Source organism: Choloepus didactylus, chromosome 5, assembly GCF_015220235.1.
Source record: "Choloepus didactylus isolate mChoDid1 chromosome 5, mChoDid1.pri, whole genome shotgun sequence".
Taxonomy (NCBI): domain Eukaryota; kingdom Metazoa; phylum Chordata; class Mammalia; order Pilosa; family Megalonychidae; genus Choloepus; species Choloepus didactylus.
The window spans coordinates 121,513,109-121,531,501 of NC_051311.1; the positions used below are offsets into that span (position 1 = coordinate 121,513,109).

At 35.9% G+C, this 18,393-nt stretch overlaps 1 protein-coding gene and 1 non-coding gene across 5 annotated transcripts; one reads left to right on the plus strand and one right to left on the minus strand.

The window, feature by feature from the left end:
* The first annotated feature begins 201 nt into the window (after positions 1-201).
* ARL4A (ADP ribosylation factor like GTPase 4A) lies at positions 202-4,107 on the plus strand. Of its 4 annotated transcripts, none has more exons than XM_037836808.1 (2): positions 202-877; positions 1,752-4,107. In XM_037836808.1, the coding sequence occupies exon 2, from the start codon at positions 1,840-1,842 to the stop codon at positions 2,440-2,442; it is 603 nt and encodes a 200-aa protein (XP_037692736.1). In that variant the 5' UTR covers positions 202-877; positions 1,752-1,839; the 3' UTR covers positions 2,443-4,107. The 4 variants fall into 4 exon arrangements, with proteins under 4 accessions (XP_037692736.1, XP_037692734.1, XP_037692735.1 ...); XM_037836806.1 differs by having other exon boundaries at positions 203-877; positions 1,755-4,107; XM_037836807.1 differs by lacking the exon at positions 202-877 and adding an exon at positions 1,103-1,298.
* Positions 4,108-16,045: 11,938 nt separating this feature from the next.
* LOC119535650 lies at positions 16,046-16,152 on the minus strand. Its single transcript, XR_005217262.1, has one exon. It is a non-coding gene; the product is annotated as a U6 spliceosomal RNA (small nuclear RNA).
* Positions 16,153-18,393: the final 2,241 nt, after the last annotated feature.

Sequence of the window (18,393 nt, forward strand, 5' to 3'; positions counted from 1 at the left end):
TGGCCACCTCATCAGGATGTTGCTAGTATCACGTGGGAGAGAAATCTTTCATTTGCTTTGCTAAAGGAGGTGCATTAACACCCCTCCCGCCGAGGCCGCTCCTGAGCAGCTACTGAGGCACGTCTACGTCACACCATTATATAAGGGACCCGCCCACCCTGTGTCCGCTGGAATTCTTGACCCTGCGTCACGTGGTCGCCATCCCTGGGACGCCCCACGGGCCCAAGTCAGAGGTGGTGCAGGGCGGGACTACCCGAGGTAACCGCCGACTGCGGAAAACGCTCGTCACGGCAACGGTTCGGAAGCCCCACCCGACCTCGCCTGCAGCCCGCCCTAGGCCCGTTCGAACATGACCTTGTTTTGGCGTTGCTAGGAGACTCGGCTCCCGCGCCCTGCTGCCTGGCGCGGGAAAGGGGCGGGACCGCGACAGCCTGGAGGAGCAGCCGTGCGAACGCCGTTAGAGCAGCCTGGCGCGCAGCGCCCGCCCGGCACCCCTGAAGGCCGCGTCTCCTCCCCTGCCACCTTCTGGGCCTCGTCGGTGCCCGCAAGGAGGTGTCAACGCGCTTGTCTAGCTGCTGGAAGCGACGTTTAGTCTAGACCAGGGAAGGACCGTTAGGTTAGCTGCAAAGGGGCGGGCAGCTCTGGTGCCACGCCCTACCGAGGGAGAAGGAGCCTGCGGGGCAAGGTGAAGGGATCCCGCAGCGGAAAAGGTGGACCTGCCCTGGCCGTTGCCTCAGGCCCGGTCCTTGACACCTGAGAGGCCGACATGGCCGCAGCGAGCACTCTCCCACCAGCCGACAAAGGGTTAACGCGCCGGCGGTGACAGCGGTCCCCGGATGTGAGAGCCTTGGCGCGCCGTCCGTCAGCTGCGCTGCAGGTGAGCCCGGCCGGGAGGAACTGGCGAGCTGGTGGCAACCTGAGCTTCCAAGGTTCTCCTTTTCCTGCAGGGGCCGCTCGGCTCCCTCTGTGGAAGCCTTGCTTTCTAACTTGAGGGCAACAGGTGGTGACTGCGGACCGAGAAAGAGCCCAGCTCTGCCGTCCAGGGAGCGGCAGTTAAGCTCACGAATTAGTTGGCGGGGGTGGGAGTTGTTGGACGCTTTGGCGCCAGGGGCCAATGGGATTTGGGTTCATGGGAGGACCGTGAGGAGTGGGCGTGGTCAGAGTCTGATTCTGAGGTTTCTGGTGCAACTTGCCAGATCTACGTCTAGAGCTAAGCTAAACGGACGTGGGTTGCTTTCCACCCGCGTAGGAACGCCTGCCAATGCTTTCTTGTTTGGACACAGACTCCAGTTCGGGAGGTGAGAGTGTTGTTAGTTTTTGGTGGGTTGGGAGAAATAGTGATCTTGGGTATGCTGTGAGCCGGTGGAATTAGATTTCCAAGATAGGATAATGTGTTGTGAGTTTTTTGCCAAAAGAGGCACTTCTGTGAGTTACGGTGACTTGGATCAGGTACTGGTGACTGGGTCGTCTCCGGAATGAGGTCATTGAGATTTGGGGGCCCAAGGGCGTAGATAAAAGTACAATATGTACAGAACTTAAAGAATTTCAGTTACAATGATTATTCTATCGTTTGTCCTGGAATGCTTACGTTTCCTATATCATCTGATTTGTTTATTAAAGCAAGTTTTCCCCCTGTTGCTTATTTTTAACAAAAATAGAGGAAAACAGTTGTAGTACATTATTTCACAAGAATAACTTTTTTGCCCTTTTCTTCTCCTCCCGCCCCTTCCCTCCCTCGCCCATCCTCCCAGTAGTCTTGTAGCTGGATCACCTAGGACGAGACGTTCAAAAGCATTAAGAAGAAAGCATTCCATTTGGGACACTTATTTGCAGCTGGAAATGGGGAATGGACTGTCAGACCAGACTTCTATCTTGTCCAGCTTGCCTTCATTTCAATCCTTCCACATCGTTATTCTGGGTTTGGACTGTGCTGGAAAGACAACTGTATTATACAGGCTGCAGTTCAATGAGTTTGTAAATACTGTGCCCACCAAAGGATTTAATACTGAGAAAATAAAGGTGACCCTGGGAAATTCTAAAACAGTCACTTTTCACTTCTGGGATGTAGGTGGTCAGGAGAAATTAAGGCCACTGTGGAAATCATATACCAGATGCACAGATGGCATTATGTTTGTTGTAGACTCTGTTGATGTTGAAAGAATGGAAGAAGCCAAAACTGAACTTCATAAAATAACTAGGATATCAGAAAATCAAGGAGTCCCTGTACTTATAGTTGCTAACAAACAAGACCTCAGGAATTCGTTGTCTCTCTCAGAAATTGAGAAATTGTTAGCAATGGGTGAACTGAGCTCATCAACTCCCTGGCATTTGCAGCCTACCTGTGCAATCATAGGAGATGGACTAAAGGAAGGACTTGAGAAACTACATGATATGATAATTAAAAGAAGAAAAATGTTGCGGCAACAGAAAAAGAAAAGATGAAGAGTGATACCTTTTATTATATCTGTGTGGAATAGGTTTTCTCTGGTCTGATTTTGACAAATGGAAGAGTGTCTACACCTGGTTTACCTGCCTGCCCTCCTGGATGCTTTTAAAACCTAGTTTTGTAGAACGATCAGATTCCCAGTGTTGTTGCGTTTTGGAAGATGAGTAAATGCAGGGCATCTTAAAGTGGTTTCTTCTCCACTCCTAACCCCCAAGTCTTGTGGTACTGCTGTTTTTGGAAGCCATGCAAGGATAGTGAAATGACCAGAAAACAGTTGTGGAAATCTGAACTGAAGTTAGTGAAATAAAACTTTGAAGAATGGCTACCCAGTGTTGTGCTTATATCTTTTTGTGGGGAGCTTTTGCAAAGAAATTGCATACAAGGCTTTGTATGTTGAAAATGCTAATGAATGGAAGTGTATATTAATATATATACAATTATATTGATCATGTTAGACCTGTCAGTCCTTGTTTGATGTAAAGGACAAGGAGGAGGAAGTGTTTGCTTTTTTAAGTTTTGGCCAAATGATTTTTGACAGTTTCTGGAATCAAATAATTTAATGCTATATCTTAATTCTAGACAATGTTTAATTAAGTTGGTCTAAGCTTAAAATAATAAAAATAAGGTATTTGGGGGCATATTTAAGTGCATGGATTACTTTTCCTAACAAAGCATGTTTTGGTGTATAGTCTTTTACTTTTTAGAAATAACTATGCATTTTTCTACATGGTCAGGTTTAGAACACCTTTTGTGGGGGTTTAGGAATGTTGTAGAAATAGTTTGCTGCCAGAAGCACTCTCACTTGAAGAACCTACAGTTATGCTCTTCACTCTTTTATGTAGTTAATTCGGGCATATAGACTAATAAATGCATATGCTCGGGTACGTGTATGGCTTTAGGAAGAAAGCAATTGATGAGTTCAATCAAAAGCGAATGTATTGGCAATAAATGGCCCCCAAAATATTCCAGTTATAAAATATTTGTTCCATTAATATTTGCTGCCTGAACACAGATGTGGTTTTTCATATCATGTTTTTGCAGTATTGGGGAAGGAGCAAAAGCTTTATAAACAACACCTGATGCACTGTGGCATGTAAATGTAAAAGATGTCCTGTATATGCTGTGAGCTTTAATTTTTTTAATTACAAATGGAATAGTGTTACATGGGCAGTCCAGTCCTGATTATAAGGAAGGAAGAAGTGGTACAGTGGTGCAGATAAGAATTTCGATTATAGAAAATGAAGGGAAAAGTATTATGAAAATTTGCTGGTGCTGTTTACATTGGAATAAAAATATAATTAGAAAATACCTTTACCAAATGCTTATCTGCAGGCAAAGACTGACTTCCAATGATCATATACTAGCAAATCAATGTAATTTCTATGTGTAAAGCCAACGGCTAATCTGAAGATAACCAAAAGAAATGCACTTTGGTAGCACGATTTTGTTGGGGTTTGGGGTTTTGTATTTTTTTCTTTTTTTTTTTTTTTAGTGACACAGCTGAGTTTTTGGAAGCTCGACTCTTGTTATACACAAAATGAATTAGCTTCTTGTGGAGCTTTCATATGTTAAGTGTACCTGCACTAGTGACAGTCACTTAGAATGTTTATATTTATAGAAATGTCAATAACCTAACTTCCAATAAATTCTACTTGAGGCAATAGTAGAACAGTGTTTGATTTTGAATTTTAATGTATATCTGCTTTTGCTTGAGCTTTTAATTAGATATATAAAAACAATTTTGACAGCTGGGTTTATATAAGTCCTTCATTAGTTTGGCTTATCTGGTCAGGTGTCACAGGCACCGAAGACTTTTTCTGGGAGGAACTTTTTTTTTAATTTACCCTTCACTGATACTAAAAATCATGGTATATACCTCAAATATGGATCCATGACAGGTTAATAAAGTTTGCTGAAAAAAAAATCTGTGTATCAATCTAGATTTTCAGCCTTCCTGTATCTTCTATATATATGCTATATAAAATAGTGCTGTTTTATCTATTTCTTGAAAGCTTAAGGGTGTTGACCTTCATTTTCTAGCCTAAGAATTTAACAAGAAAATTCATGTTCCAGTTTACTAAGTTCAAATTCCCTACCAACTTTTCTAGCTAATTAATCCCATAGGATAGTAGGATATTAGGAAGTCTCAAAATAAATCCTGAGTTTGGACAATGCTTTTATAACTAGTCTTTTTAAATTTTTTTATTTTTAAGTTGATCTTTTTTACAAGTGTATTTCTTTTTTATGCAATTTTATTGGGATATATTCATATATCATACAATCATCCAAAGTGTACAATAGTTCACAGTATTATATTGTTTTGGGTGTTCTTTATTTTTATTTTTATTTTTATTTTTTGGAGTAATGAAAATGTTCATAAATTGATTGTGGTGATGAATCTTCTAAGTATATTTCTAAAATAGTTTCTTATATTTGAAATTACTTGTTTTAATACCAAGTATAAACCAAGGACTCAACAATTCTAAATTCAAATTACTATCAAAGAACAATGTTAAATTAAGGAAAAAAATTGACAGTTTAAGATTAAGACTTAAGAAAAGTTTAAAGTCCAGAGTTGATCTAAAATGTACTGTCAACATTTGAGGGAAAAAAGGTTGTATACTTTAAGTAGCCAGCATAGGTTCACTAAGAATTAATCATGGAAAAATGAACTTAAATCCTTGTTGGAAGCCCAAAAGTGAAGTTATAGTAAAAAATATATGTAAATAGAGAGAGAATTATTAGTCTGTTGATGAGTGATGGTTTATGAACAGAGGGAAAAATACAGAATTAGAATGTCTTTATTTGACTCTGGAAGAGAGTTTTCATTAATTATTCCCTTTGACATCAAAGGAGGTCTTTGGTAGTGTTTCAAGGTTCTATTCAATAACATTTTCTTCAGTAATATAAACAACATTTTCATCAGTGGTAATGACAAAGGCACAAAACATGTTTCTTAAAACCTCAGATGTAATACTCGGCACTTCAGCTAATACAACTTGGACTTAAGTATACCATCATTTGAAGTTGGAATTTTGGGTCCAAATGAATTAAATTTAACAGAACATTAAATGTACACTTAGTTTCAAAGAATCAGCTAAGAGTGGAGTGAAGGCAACCTGATTTATTAGAGACCAGATTTAGTTGCAAATTAAATGGAAGTAACTGTGATTGTTAAAGTTTAATATGAGCCAATAATATGCCAAACTAATAAAAAGTTAAAATATTTAAAGATCAAAGTCTCAACAAACCATAGCTGGAGAATGTATCATATGTAGACATACCTTTATCAGAGGCTAGTTTAGGAGGTTGTCAAGTGCACTAGCTAAAAACAGCATGAGCTTTGCAGTGAGATCAGGGTTCACATATTGACTCTCCCATTACCATTAATAATGCAATCTTTTTGGCAAGTTACTTGAAACTTCTTGGGGTGTGACTGCCATCCCGGTAAAATTAAGACTTGTCACAGAGAATTTTGAGAGGAGTGAATAAAGTAAAAAAAAAATGTATAATCTATTTAGCACAACACCAGGCATATGATAACTCCATAAATGGCAACTATTATTGTTAACATGTATGGATCAATGTGTTGAGAGGCAGTGTGGTATAGTAGGTAATGGCTGTCTAATCCCAGGTTTGAATCTTGGATTCACCACTTTCATTTTGGGCAATTTACTCTCAGCCTTAGTTTCTTCATTTGTAAACTGAGGAATGTCCCTACCATTTGAGTTTAATTGATTAAAAGGATTAAATGAAACAATGTGTGATACCTAGCGGAGTATCTGGCACATAGTAAGCATTCAATGGATAATTGTTATTAATAGTGAGAATATTTTCAGACAAATGTATTTAAAGAAAAGACTTACTTTGGAGGGGAATATGGCAGAAAAAGCTTGTCATTTGTGTCTTTGCACTTAGCAAGCATGGCACAAAATGGCAGCATGGTGGAAGTTAGGAAAAACTAAACATGCTGAATTCCCTTGAAATTTGGGTCATTTCCTTAAATCGCTAAAGCACCAATCTATTTTTGCAAAATATAGTCTTACTCTCCCCTGTAAGAAATATACAAAGTTTTAAATCATGGTTATTTTCTGGTATAAGCATCAATCAAAATAGAATACCTCACTACAGAAATTACAAATCTGGAACTCTCTGTGCATTGTAATTCTCCTACACTGTCCAATGTGGTAATTACTAGTTACATGTGATGTTGAGTGCTTGAAATGTGGCTAGTGTGACTGAAGAATTTAATTTTTAATTTTATTTAATTTAAATTTAAATAACCACAGGTGACTGGATTGAACAGGGAAGGCTAGACCCATTAATTCAATAGGAGTTACAAAATGGTGACATTATATGTTCTATCCTTCATTTATTGCTTGGAGTACTTCTCTAAAGAGAAACCAAAGCAAGATTTGATTATTCTGAGGTTCACTTCTTATAGGAAAGGCAAGAGGAATGCGTGTTTCTCTTGATCTACAAATTTTCAAAATGGATTGGTTCCTTCACATCCTCCAAAGGTGGCTAATGAGGTTTGTTTTGTTTTGAGTATCATTATGAATTTACAGATTTAAACATATTTGAGATGTTTTAAACCGTTGCAGTTTATTATCCCCATTTATGCTTAAATTGTCCCATTTTTAGAGAATTTGGTACTTTTGACATAGCCCTAGTAATCTGATAGTTTCTTTGCTTTCTAGTATGACAGAATTCCTCCCTCATCTTGTACCTGCCCTTCCCCAGACCTGTCATTTCTCCAGGAACCCAGGTTCCTTTTAGTGGGAAATAGTGTTTAGATTCTACAGTTTAGACTATTGGATTTGTAATTATTTCTAGGCTTTTTCAGAGGAGGGAACTAGGATTTTTTTTTCAAAGATTAGATACAACATTAATTCATAGTGATACTTCCATTTCAGAGCTTTAAATACAGAATGGTAGCAGTTTTACTTAACCTCAGTAATATTATTTCCTTTCACATATACCAAAAATCCAAGTTATTGGTGACACAATTACTCATTGACTTTATTCCATTCCAATCTCACTGCAGTCTCAGAATAATTCAACACTACTTCCAACAATATGATTACTGAAAGTAGTTTACTGCTGCTAACAGTTTTAGTTTCTTTTGTCCTTAGGGTTTATTCACTAGAGATGTACAGTCAAATTCTTGTGTTTTAATGTCATTTGGAATTGTCTCTTTATGTATGTTATACCACCAACTGGTACATGCTTTGGTAATTTATTTCACAAAATCTTTTATTTGGTTTATAGAAATGTTGACCTCCAACTTATTTTATATATAGATATAAATTAAATATTATTAAATCTTGTTATTTAAATATATATGTAGTTCTTCCAGTATATTTTAAATATTCAACTTGGGATAAAAAATTTTACACAAAATACTTTAGGTGGCAGGTAAAAACAGGGATTATAAATGGAGCTGATTTAGTGAAAATTGGCCTAGCTGTCTTGGATCCCTTCTCTTCTGCATGGTATGTTTTTTCATTTGGTTGACATTAGTGACATAATGGCCAAACTGAGAACCCTGTCTAATCCAGGATGACTCAGATCAGTTCACTTAGGGGAAATCTGAGGGAGCCCATGGGAAAGGCAATATGGAAGGAATAGACCCTTTTCCTTATACTGGCCCTGTACATACCTTATGCTAAAGAGGCATGAGGTATCTTAGAAGTTTACAGGTGATCCTGTTGATCTCACAAGATACAGACACCAGCTAGGGATTTAGAGATTAAGTACCAACTACTAACTAGGATTATTTGCTGACCAGGATTGCTTTTCTGTAACCCTCTTGGGAACTGTGAGCCTCTCATTCAGTTTGGGGCTAATGGGTGTGATGAAGAAAAATCAAAGCCAGATTACAGTAGCAAAAGGAAAAAGACAGAGTCAAATGGTCTATAGCCAATAGACAAACTCCAGACACCTTAGATAAATCAGATAAATACATAAATAAAACACTTTTAACCTTTCAGTTTGATAGACATTTATGCGATCATATTGTGAGCAATTTCCTGTGATAGATACTGTTCATTTAAAATTACACAGATACAATTTATATCTTGACTTTGATATATATTTGCTGGTGACTGAAAAGAGGTTGCTTAATTTCTTTGAGCTGCAGACTTCTCATCTGTAAAATGACATTACCTATCATGCAGGGTTGTTACGAAAGAAGTTGCAAATTGTCTGGCATTGTTTTTGGCATATAGATCAAATATTCACCCAAAAACTATTTGAATAAATACATTATGCTGCCAAGGTAAAAGAGAGATGGACACTATATATCCTGCACTAGTAAAGTCCACAAGGACAAGGAATTTATACGAAATTTCCCATTTTAACCATTTTTAAGTGTCTACTTGAGTGATATTAGTTACATTGACAATACTGTTACCATCACTATCAGACAATTATGTCTTTAATATGATATTTAGTTTGTTTTGATTCAGTGTATGTTTAATTACAAACTACTGATATTTGTGTTTCAAGCTACCATATTTGTTTTCCAATGGTTCAATCATTTCTGTTTCTTTTTTATGTCCGTTCTTTCCTTCTTTCAGATTTAAGTGTTTTTATTCTTTTTTCCCCTCTATTAACTTGTTAGTTCTGAATTCTTCCATCTTTTTGTTGTTACCACAATTGCAGCATACATCCTTGACTTACTAATGTTCAATATAAATTCATACTTTTACCACTTCCACTTTTGGAACAATATAAAAACATAAAACACTTTTTAACTGCATTTAACCCCCCCATGATATATGTACTATTGTTGTTATATATTTTAGTTATATTCATTTAAAATCTTCTAAGACATGACTTTTTTCTTTTTCTTTTTTTGCATACTTGTCCTTTACTGCAGTTTAATTTTTCTTGAATCACTGTGCTGTAAACTAGGATTATTTTCCTTCTGCCTGAAGAAATTCATTTACTATATTTTCTTGTGTGATCTGCTGGCAATGAATTCTTCCATTTTTGGTTTCTGAAAATATTTATTGTGCTTTTATCAAAGAATATTTTCACTGGGCAGAGGATTTTAGATTGGCTGTTATTTTCTTTTAGCATTGTAAGCTTGTCATTCTTTTGTCTCTACCTTCCATTGTTTTTGTTGTGCAGTCAGCTGCTAGTATAATTATTGCTCTTTTGAAGGAAGCATGTCTTTATTTTCTGGTTGCTCATAAGACTTTTCTTTACTTTTAGTTTCTGTAGTTTGACCATGTGTCTAGGTATGATTTTCTTTGTTTTATCCTACTTGGGATTTGTAGAGGTTCTTGAATGTGTGGCTTCATGTGTCTGTCAGATAATACCAATATCTAATATCAGTGGGCCTGTGTCCTATTTTCCAATCAAATTTTGTCCTTTTGTGTTTCTGCTTTTTTTCCTGATTGCCTTATGTTGTAAATAAAAATTGCAGTGATGATTTGAGACTTACATCATCTTTTTCTAGAAAGAAGTTACTATTGCTACTGTCATTTAGTGAGGGTTGGGTTAGATCATCTATTTTAGCTTCTGTTTTCTTTTGGATTTTTCCTCTGCATCCTCACTGTCTTTGTAACTCTCCAATGCCTTCTAACAGATGTGTATTTTGTATTCCTTTTCTGGTTTCTCTCCGCTGGAACTCTTAAGACAGTAAAAGTAAATTTTATTTGAAAATCAGTAGGAAGTTTAATAAGAGTTTAAGTGAAAGATTCACATAATCTAATTCACATTTTAAGATCATCTTAAATAAATTATTTGTTTTGTCATCTCTTCCCTTAAAATGTCTCTAAAGTTGCTTTTCATCTCCATTTCCACTATTATCCTGGCTTAAACTCTCTAGTTAATGGCTTGGATTGTTATCATCTCTGTTTATCTCACTTTCTCAGTCCCCTCAAGGTCATCTAACATATCAATGTTAGATTCATTTTCCTGAGATCCTGTTTCTGTATATCTAGATTTAGAACTTAAAAGTACCTATGAATTCTTTAAGTAAATAGTATTATTAGTCACTTTTCATAGAAAAGCAAATCAATATAAGGTGGTTAACTTGCTCGAAGACATAGCTAGGGTTATGTGTTGAATATAAAGTCTTTAATTTCAGAACCTACATCCATTATTTTATATTACAGAGATATTTTCTATTTGGACTATATTTACTACAAATGTAGTGATACTTATATTCTGTTGCTACTATAGAAAAAAAATTAGTTCGAATTTAAGTAAAAATAAGAAGTTAAAACTTTTCATTGTTGTTCATGTTCATTGATGTTAAAGTTGCTTGAACTGACTTTTGTTAAAAAAAGAACATTTGAACCGAATGTTTGAGGCTCTCAAAATGGCGGAAAACTTACTGGAAATGAGTCTACAAAGGAGGAAGCCCTTCTCTGTGAATATATATTTCTTTCTTATTTAGGGTCTCTGGATTTTAAAATCACATAGCTAAGAGTCCTGAACATGGAGTAAGCAAGTCTAAAGAGATATTTAGCTAAAATAACATGAGCAAATTATATTCATTCTTTCATCCATATATTAATTTCATGTTTCTTCTGTACAACTGTTATGCATGAGGGGAATACAGAAAGTTACCATGTTGTGTAATGAAATTAAAAAGAAAGTTTTGTACCAAAGTATTCAGAGGTTTCACTTTCTTTTATTTAAAAAAGAAGAAGAAAGGAAAAGAAAGAAACAAACAAGGCAGACTTTCCAGATGTGGTTGCTAACAGATAATAATGTATAGAGAAGGCTTGTTCCATAAAAAGCCCCAGGGTGGCTCAATACAGAAAGAACCGATTACTTTTTAAATAAAAGACCATGAACTAAGGCACAGCTGATCCATATGTATGCTACTACAATCATTTCAGTTTTTTCATTAATCTTTTCAGAGATGTTTGATGCTGGTCTGTATCATTATTTATTCTATTTTAGAATATAAGTACTTTATTATACATAAACAGATTTAAAGTTGTTTTCACATACTTATGTATAGAAACATATGAAGAGTTTAACAAGAAGACATATGATATAGTTTAATGCTTTGTAATTTCTTATTATGTAATCAATGTTTTTTTTTTTTAAAGTATCAGAGAAATTTGTTTTCCTGACTCCAGATTCTATCTTTAATTTGGTGTTTCCTTGGTTCTATGGTATTCTCATTTTGGGGTATTTTTGAGTGTTTATAATTCTTACTTTGCCAGAGACTGGGATATGTGTATGCCCACAAGTTTAGGTGTAGGTTGGAGGTATGGGGAAGCAGATCATGAGTCTTTTATTTTTTTAAATAAAGTTGCTATTGATGTTCTGCCCACTATTCTTTGTCCTGATACCTGCTGTTCACAATTTTTAGACTATATTGTCAACTCCATTTCATACTTTGAATTCTTGATATGGTTTCAAGATAGCTAACGTATTTTGAACAATAACTGGATTCCCTATATATCCTAGAGTTTTTATTTTGAACCGCCTAGATTTGAAATGTTGTAATTTCAGATCTGATAGATGTTAGACTAAAAAAACAGTGGTAATGTCTTGTCCAAGCTCTCCAAGAGAGAGGACATATAGTATTATGGTTAAAAACTTGGTGTCTGGAACCAGACTGCCAGGGTTCAAATGTTGGTCTGCCATTTACCAGCTGTATGACTTTCAATAGGTTACTTAACCTCTCACCTATAAAGGGAGGATAACAATAAAATGCCCTCTGTGGTTGTTATGAGGAATACAAGAATACATATTCAGTATTTAGAATATTGCCCTCCTTTAGTAAGCATTCAGTGTATTATTATTGTTATGATTATTCTTTTGAATTGACCAAAAAAATTATCTCTGAAATGCTCCAGCTATAACTGGGTTTTCACAGAAGATCTCTAATTCCCTTACATTCTGTTAATTGATACAACTTTTAGAGACTTTTTATAAATTTGAATGAGCCATGGCTCTTTACCAATATGATGTATATTATATATACATATACTTCCCAATTGTTTGTATCTGTATTAATTCTTTATATAGTATTCTTCTATGGTCTGTGTAATTATTGATGGAAACAAATAAGCAGATGTTTAATTAAAACTCAGTGTTGGAACAGGGAATAGTAGATGTTAGCATAAGTAAACATGGGAAAGTTGAGAAGATTTTTCAAGAGGCAATGCGATAATTTTGCTTCCTGACTGCAGAGAAGAATACTCAAGGGAGTTCCAGTTCAAAGGGAAGAGCAGTAGCCAGCCACAGTTTCTTCAGGTTCTGCCTTTACAGGAGTGAACCCCCTTTTGTAACTGAAAGCTGTATGAATGGAAGACACGCTGCATCATAGAAGTAGCCAGTATTTCCAGGTAATAGGTGTTGCCACTCTGATTACACAGCCTTGCCTAAATGTTGATGGCCTGGGGTTTCACAGGTGTAGAGTAATACTAAATTGGCTGTGACCACAAACAGGATGTCATTGTCATTCCTTTTAAACTACAGAGCAGTAATTTGGTAATTGTGAACACCTGGATCCATGCCTCCTTTTACCTGCTTTAACCTGGAATAAAGGGAGAGGGATAGATATATCTTTGTGAGATCTAGCCAATGGCTCTCTATTCGTTTTTAAACATTATATCTGAACAGGTGCCTATATATGTTGGTTTTTATCTTTTTGAGGACTATCTCCTTGAGGGACTGTCACTTTTCCTATATTAGGTAAAACAGTGTGAATGCTAGATGAATGCTCAGTACCAATAATGCTAGTGATTCACAAGCAAGGCATTTAGTGAGTCACTACATATTGTGTGCTCAGTGTCTAAACTCAGTTATGAAAATGTATCAGATTATTTCTTACATGAATTTGGCTATCAGGATATTCAACCATGGGGGTCATAATCAAGGATTAGCTTTTTTTTTTTTTTTAACTTTTAAACAATTTCAAACTTAGGGAAAAGTTGCAGAATAATACAAAGAGTTCCTGTATGTCCTTCACCCAGAGACTCCATCCAAGGTTCACAGCTATCTGAATAATGTCTTTTGTAACCAGAGGATCCAGTCCAGCCAGGATCAAGTGTTAGACCTGGTTGTTTATTTATTCTGGAACAGTTCCTCCATCTTTCCTTGATTTTCATGACCATGACATAGTTGAAGATTATAGGCAAGTTTTGTTTTTTTGGAGATTGTCCCTCAATTTGGGTTTATCTAATGCTTCCTCTTATTATATACAGCTTATGCATGTTTTGGCTAAAATTTCACAGATGTGATGCTTTGTTCTTCTTGCATCTTATCATGTAACACATGGTGTAGATTTTTCCCATTACTTGTGATGTTAGCTTTGTTCACTTAAATAAGATGGTGTCTGTGAGCTCTCTGTGCTGTAGTGGTATGAATTTTTATGTTTGGAATTAGTAATTATTTTGTGGAGAAATTTTGAAACTATGGAAAATCCTGTTCCTCATCCCACTTTCACTTGTGTTTTAGCATCCATTGCTATTTCTTGCCTGATTAATTATTAATATAATGGTTGAGAAATGTTGGTTTTCTAATACTTCCATTCCTTCTACATTTAGAGTATTATATTGTAAGTAAGAGCTTTCTCTTTTCCCATTTATTTTTTCATTTATATCACTGAGGACTCATGAATTCCTATTTTATTCAATGAGCTATAATTCAGTGCAATTATTATTTATTTTGATGCTCAAATTGTCCCAGATTGTCTAGTAGGAGCCCCTTCAAGCTGACTTCTGAGTCCTTTTGACATTCCGCCATTCTTTGATCACTTTCATACTTTTCTGGCACAGGAAGATATTGCAGGTTTACCTTGTTCTTTTCTTTCCCCAACCTTGGGATCAGCCATTTCTCCAGGAAGTCCTGTTACGTTTAGAAACCAAGATCTGGTTGCTAGATATGCTCATTGCTACTGGGATACTCCTGCTTCCAGGCCCCTCACAGTGGACAGAAAAAGGAAATCTATATATGCACATATTCCTCCTTCCCCCCCTCCCCCTCTCCGTCTCTCCCTCTCTTCAAATATATATGTATATGCCATGTAGCCACAGCTATACCTCCAACTGCCCTCACTACAGGGTTTATTGTAGCTTTCCCCCTTTCCATATTTGTATCTCTAACTCTAAGAAATCTGGCTTCCATTAGCTCAATATATTATTTGCTGTTGTCACCCTGTATTTAGCCAATCTCCTGAACTTGCTGGCTGCCTTCCTGCCCTACTTGGGCCTGCCTAATGGCTTTTTTATTAAATAGTAAGGAAGGGAGGAAGGAAGAAAGGGGATAATATTTTCAAAATCTAAATTGAAAATAGATTTGTTTTTGCAAGTATTTTTATGTGTAGGTGTTATAGAAGTGAGGTTTTGGAAATTGAGTTATGGAGTACATTAATTTTTTTCAGATCTTGAAATATTTTTGTCTTTATATAATATTCATTTGCAGCACTTACTGACAACAGGCATTGGGCATATAAAGATAAATGAGCCATAGTCTGCAAAAAGTTCAGGATTTGGTAAGGCAGGCAGACATGTTAACAATTACTGTAATAATGTGATGTGTTAAAGAAAAGGAATACAGAGTCCCAGAAGCACAGAGAAGGGACCAGCACATTTTGACAGAGGTTGCTGAGTGATTGACTTCTCCATTAAGAATAAGAATCAAGATCTTAAAATATTAATTTCTATTTGGCCTTCTGAATTCTAGGCTTCATCGTAACCTTCTTATTCTTCTGCCCTCGTCATTCTGTAACAGGTCGTGGAAGGTTAGAGAGAAAATGTCTCCCCACAGTTGGATAGGACAGTTACTGAACAATAGGAAACACAATTGCTCCTTAAAGGCCTGGTGTCTTGTTTCTTTCTCTCAGCCCCAGGTTGGGGCCTTCTTCGTATTTTGAGACTAGCTTCTGACCTTCCAATGGATCAGAATTTTATTATATTTAATAACATATAATTATTTTGAGTACTGTATATTTTTCAGTGACTTTTAAAACCACCATTATAAAATATCTTCTATTATGAAATAATGTCAATATTCTGGAATTTTAGTGCAGATCAATTCTGTCATTCTGTAGAGTTTAATGGCTTTACTGGCAAATCACTTCAAAATTATTATTTTGGTTAATGTGCTGTCCATTGTTTACAGTGTCTTTAAAGCATGCTTGTTAGTTAAGCCTCTAAAACAATGCAGAAATATGGGTTGGTTTTATCACTCTTCAGTTAAGTTATTGCTTCATGACTTCCAAGGAAGAAGTTAAGGCACAGAGAGAAATTGGTCCAATTGGTGCAAGAAGGAAGGCTAAATCCAAATTAATGAATCTCAACCTTTGTACTGCCCCAAGTCACTGGAGATATAAATATACCCTCTATTCCAATAACTGACTCTCAGGTTCTACAACAGACAGTCATTCTGCCTTCTCAAAACTGGCCTTCCAAAATGATAGAATCAGCTTGCAAAGCTTATGTAATCAAAGATAATCAATTTACAAAGAAAAACTAGTCTTTGAGATTACAATAAGGCAATAGCAATATAATAAATAATCTATTAAGCTACTTTTCTCCTTGCATTACAGAAACTGAATTCTTTAAGTATTTTACATGACCTCCAATTGTGTGTGTGTGTGTGTGTGTGTGTGTGTGTGTAAATATGGAAGGCGTCATGAATTTGCATGTCATCCTTGCACAGGGGTCATTCTAATCTTCTCTGTATCATTCCAATTTTAATATATGTGCTGCCAAAGTGAGTACCCAATTGGTTATTTTATAGTATAAAGATACTCCTTCAGTATTACAACTGAAATCATCTGTCATTATTTGATGTAGAACATGGATACTGAGTCACATCCCGAAGTCTTCAGGTCTGTTGAAAGCTGATTGAAACTCAGGGTGGAGTTGTCATGAGAGGCCCATTACGGTTATATCTTGGACAGAGCACAGTGTTACTTTCCTTTCAATTTCAAGTTCACTGAGTTCATCTGCAATTCATGTAAACTCAAAATGTCAGAGCAGCATAAAAGTCCATTCTCTACAGTTCTAGAAGCTCTGCCAAAGTCATCACCATGGAATCCTTCTTAGTTTGGGTCTGGTAGTTTCCCCTCTGCTGCTTTTAAAACCAGAAAGTCACTAGATTCAGCACAGTCACTTTATTCTTTCTTTAAGAGACCTCATCCTATTCCTTTTTGTTTCACTCCTGTCTCTGGTATAAAGGTGAATATCATGTGAGTAGATCAGAATTTTTGAAAATTTTTTTCAAAGCAGTTGAAGGAAGATAATCTTCTGAGATTTCCCTTCTGTATTGCTTTAGTCAGAAAAATATCATGTAAATATTTTCAAAATCATTTTATCAAGCATAATATTCAGCAAATATAATGCCAACTGTCTTATACAGAGTCTCAGGAAATAGGTAATAAGTATTTTTATTCTGTATTTAGAAATAGAAACATTAAGCATGACAATAGCAAGTGATTTTAAAGTAAGGATTAAGTTCCAGGTAAACAAATCATTCGACAAGCATTTATTGAAAGTACTTGAGAAAACAGCAGCAGTAATAATAAAGATAATAAAACATAGCAGGATAGACTTGCCTCTTTAATGCCCATAACTCTCGTGTAACGTGTATAATTAACAATCCAGTGACACCACTGGAGGAACATCTGGTAACATGGTTTAGGGTGAGCTTTGCCCTCAGATGTATTAGCTAATGATATTCTATAATGATTTAACAAATTGTTGAATTCTGCTGTTTTTAAAACACTTGGGAATATATATTTAGAAATATAACATCTAATAGAAGACTTGGCATTGATACTTTTCCTTTGAAGCTCTACACAGTAACTTCCCGGTATGTTTTCAGCTTCCACAGAATGTCTAATCTGTCAGTCTCTCAAGCAGGTGAAATGAAATGTGAATCATAAACTTTTGTTTTGAAATCCATCAATTTCTTGAGCCTATTGAAATTATATTCTTCCTTACTAAACTCTATTTGTATAAATAGTACATAGCAAATAAAATTGACTTATTGGTAAATTAATTTGTTCATTTGAACTCGTAACACAAAGATCAAGAAAGTGAACCTATTATGCATTTCTTTCTGCCAAAAAATCTCAAAATAAATGAATTTTAAAATTATATCTGCAATCTATCATAATATCATAGGTTCTTAAAGATAAAAATTTTGAGGAATAGAAGCTCTATGAGTTGTACCAAGTCACAATGGCCGTCTATACAACTGATAAACTGAAACAGTCTGGCTGAAGGATTTGCTGAAGATACATTTGTAAAGTGTGGTTTCAAGAAAAGAAAGTAAAGATAGATTGAAAGTATTTCTTTTTAATACAGTTTCAATTCAATAATAATAAAAATAATAATAATAATAAAATAGGTCACTTCCTAGTACCTTCCCTGGAGATATTGTGCAACATTGGCATGTTCAACTATGTTCCTAGCACAAAGATTCCCAAACTTTCCTGGTTCGTGACACTCTTAGTGTCTCAGTAATTTTTTCATGGTGACCCTGGGACAAAGGAAACAAATAATAGTTTCTTTCCTTAAGTAGGTTCCAAATTTAATAGTAGTTTAGTTGTTTGTTTCTTGTCAGATGTTGCTGTGTTTCCCTCAAAACACTCCTATGGGTTCATGGCAGCACAGTTTGAGAACCATGGTACTATCAGCATTATTATAACAGCCAAACACGGGTAATGACTTAAATGCTCCTTATATAGCGGTGTTTAAGTGATAATACATCTATATGGTGGAATTCTATGCAGGAGTCGAAAAGAATGCACTAGTTCTTATATACTGATTCAGAAAACTCTCTAATACATATCATTGAATATTGAAAGTTTGCAGAGTAATAGCTATAAATTGATACCTTTTAAAACACATGTGTATCAATAGTAAAACTCTGAGTATGTATTCTGGTTTGCTATTGCTGCCAGAATGCAAAACACCAGAAATGGATAGGCTTTTATAAAGGGGGTTTATTTGGTT

Bases quoted from the DNA above. Each gene is read 5' to 3' on its own strand.
- ARL4A (XM_037836808.1), top strand. From the start codon at position 1,840: ATGGGGAATGGACTGTCAGACCAGACTTCTATCTTGTCCAGCTTGCCT.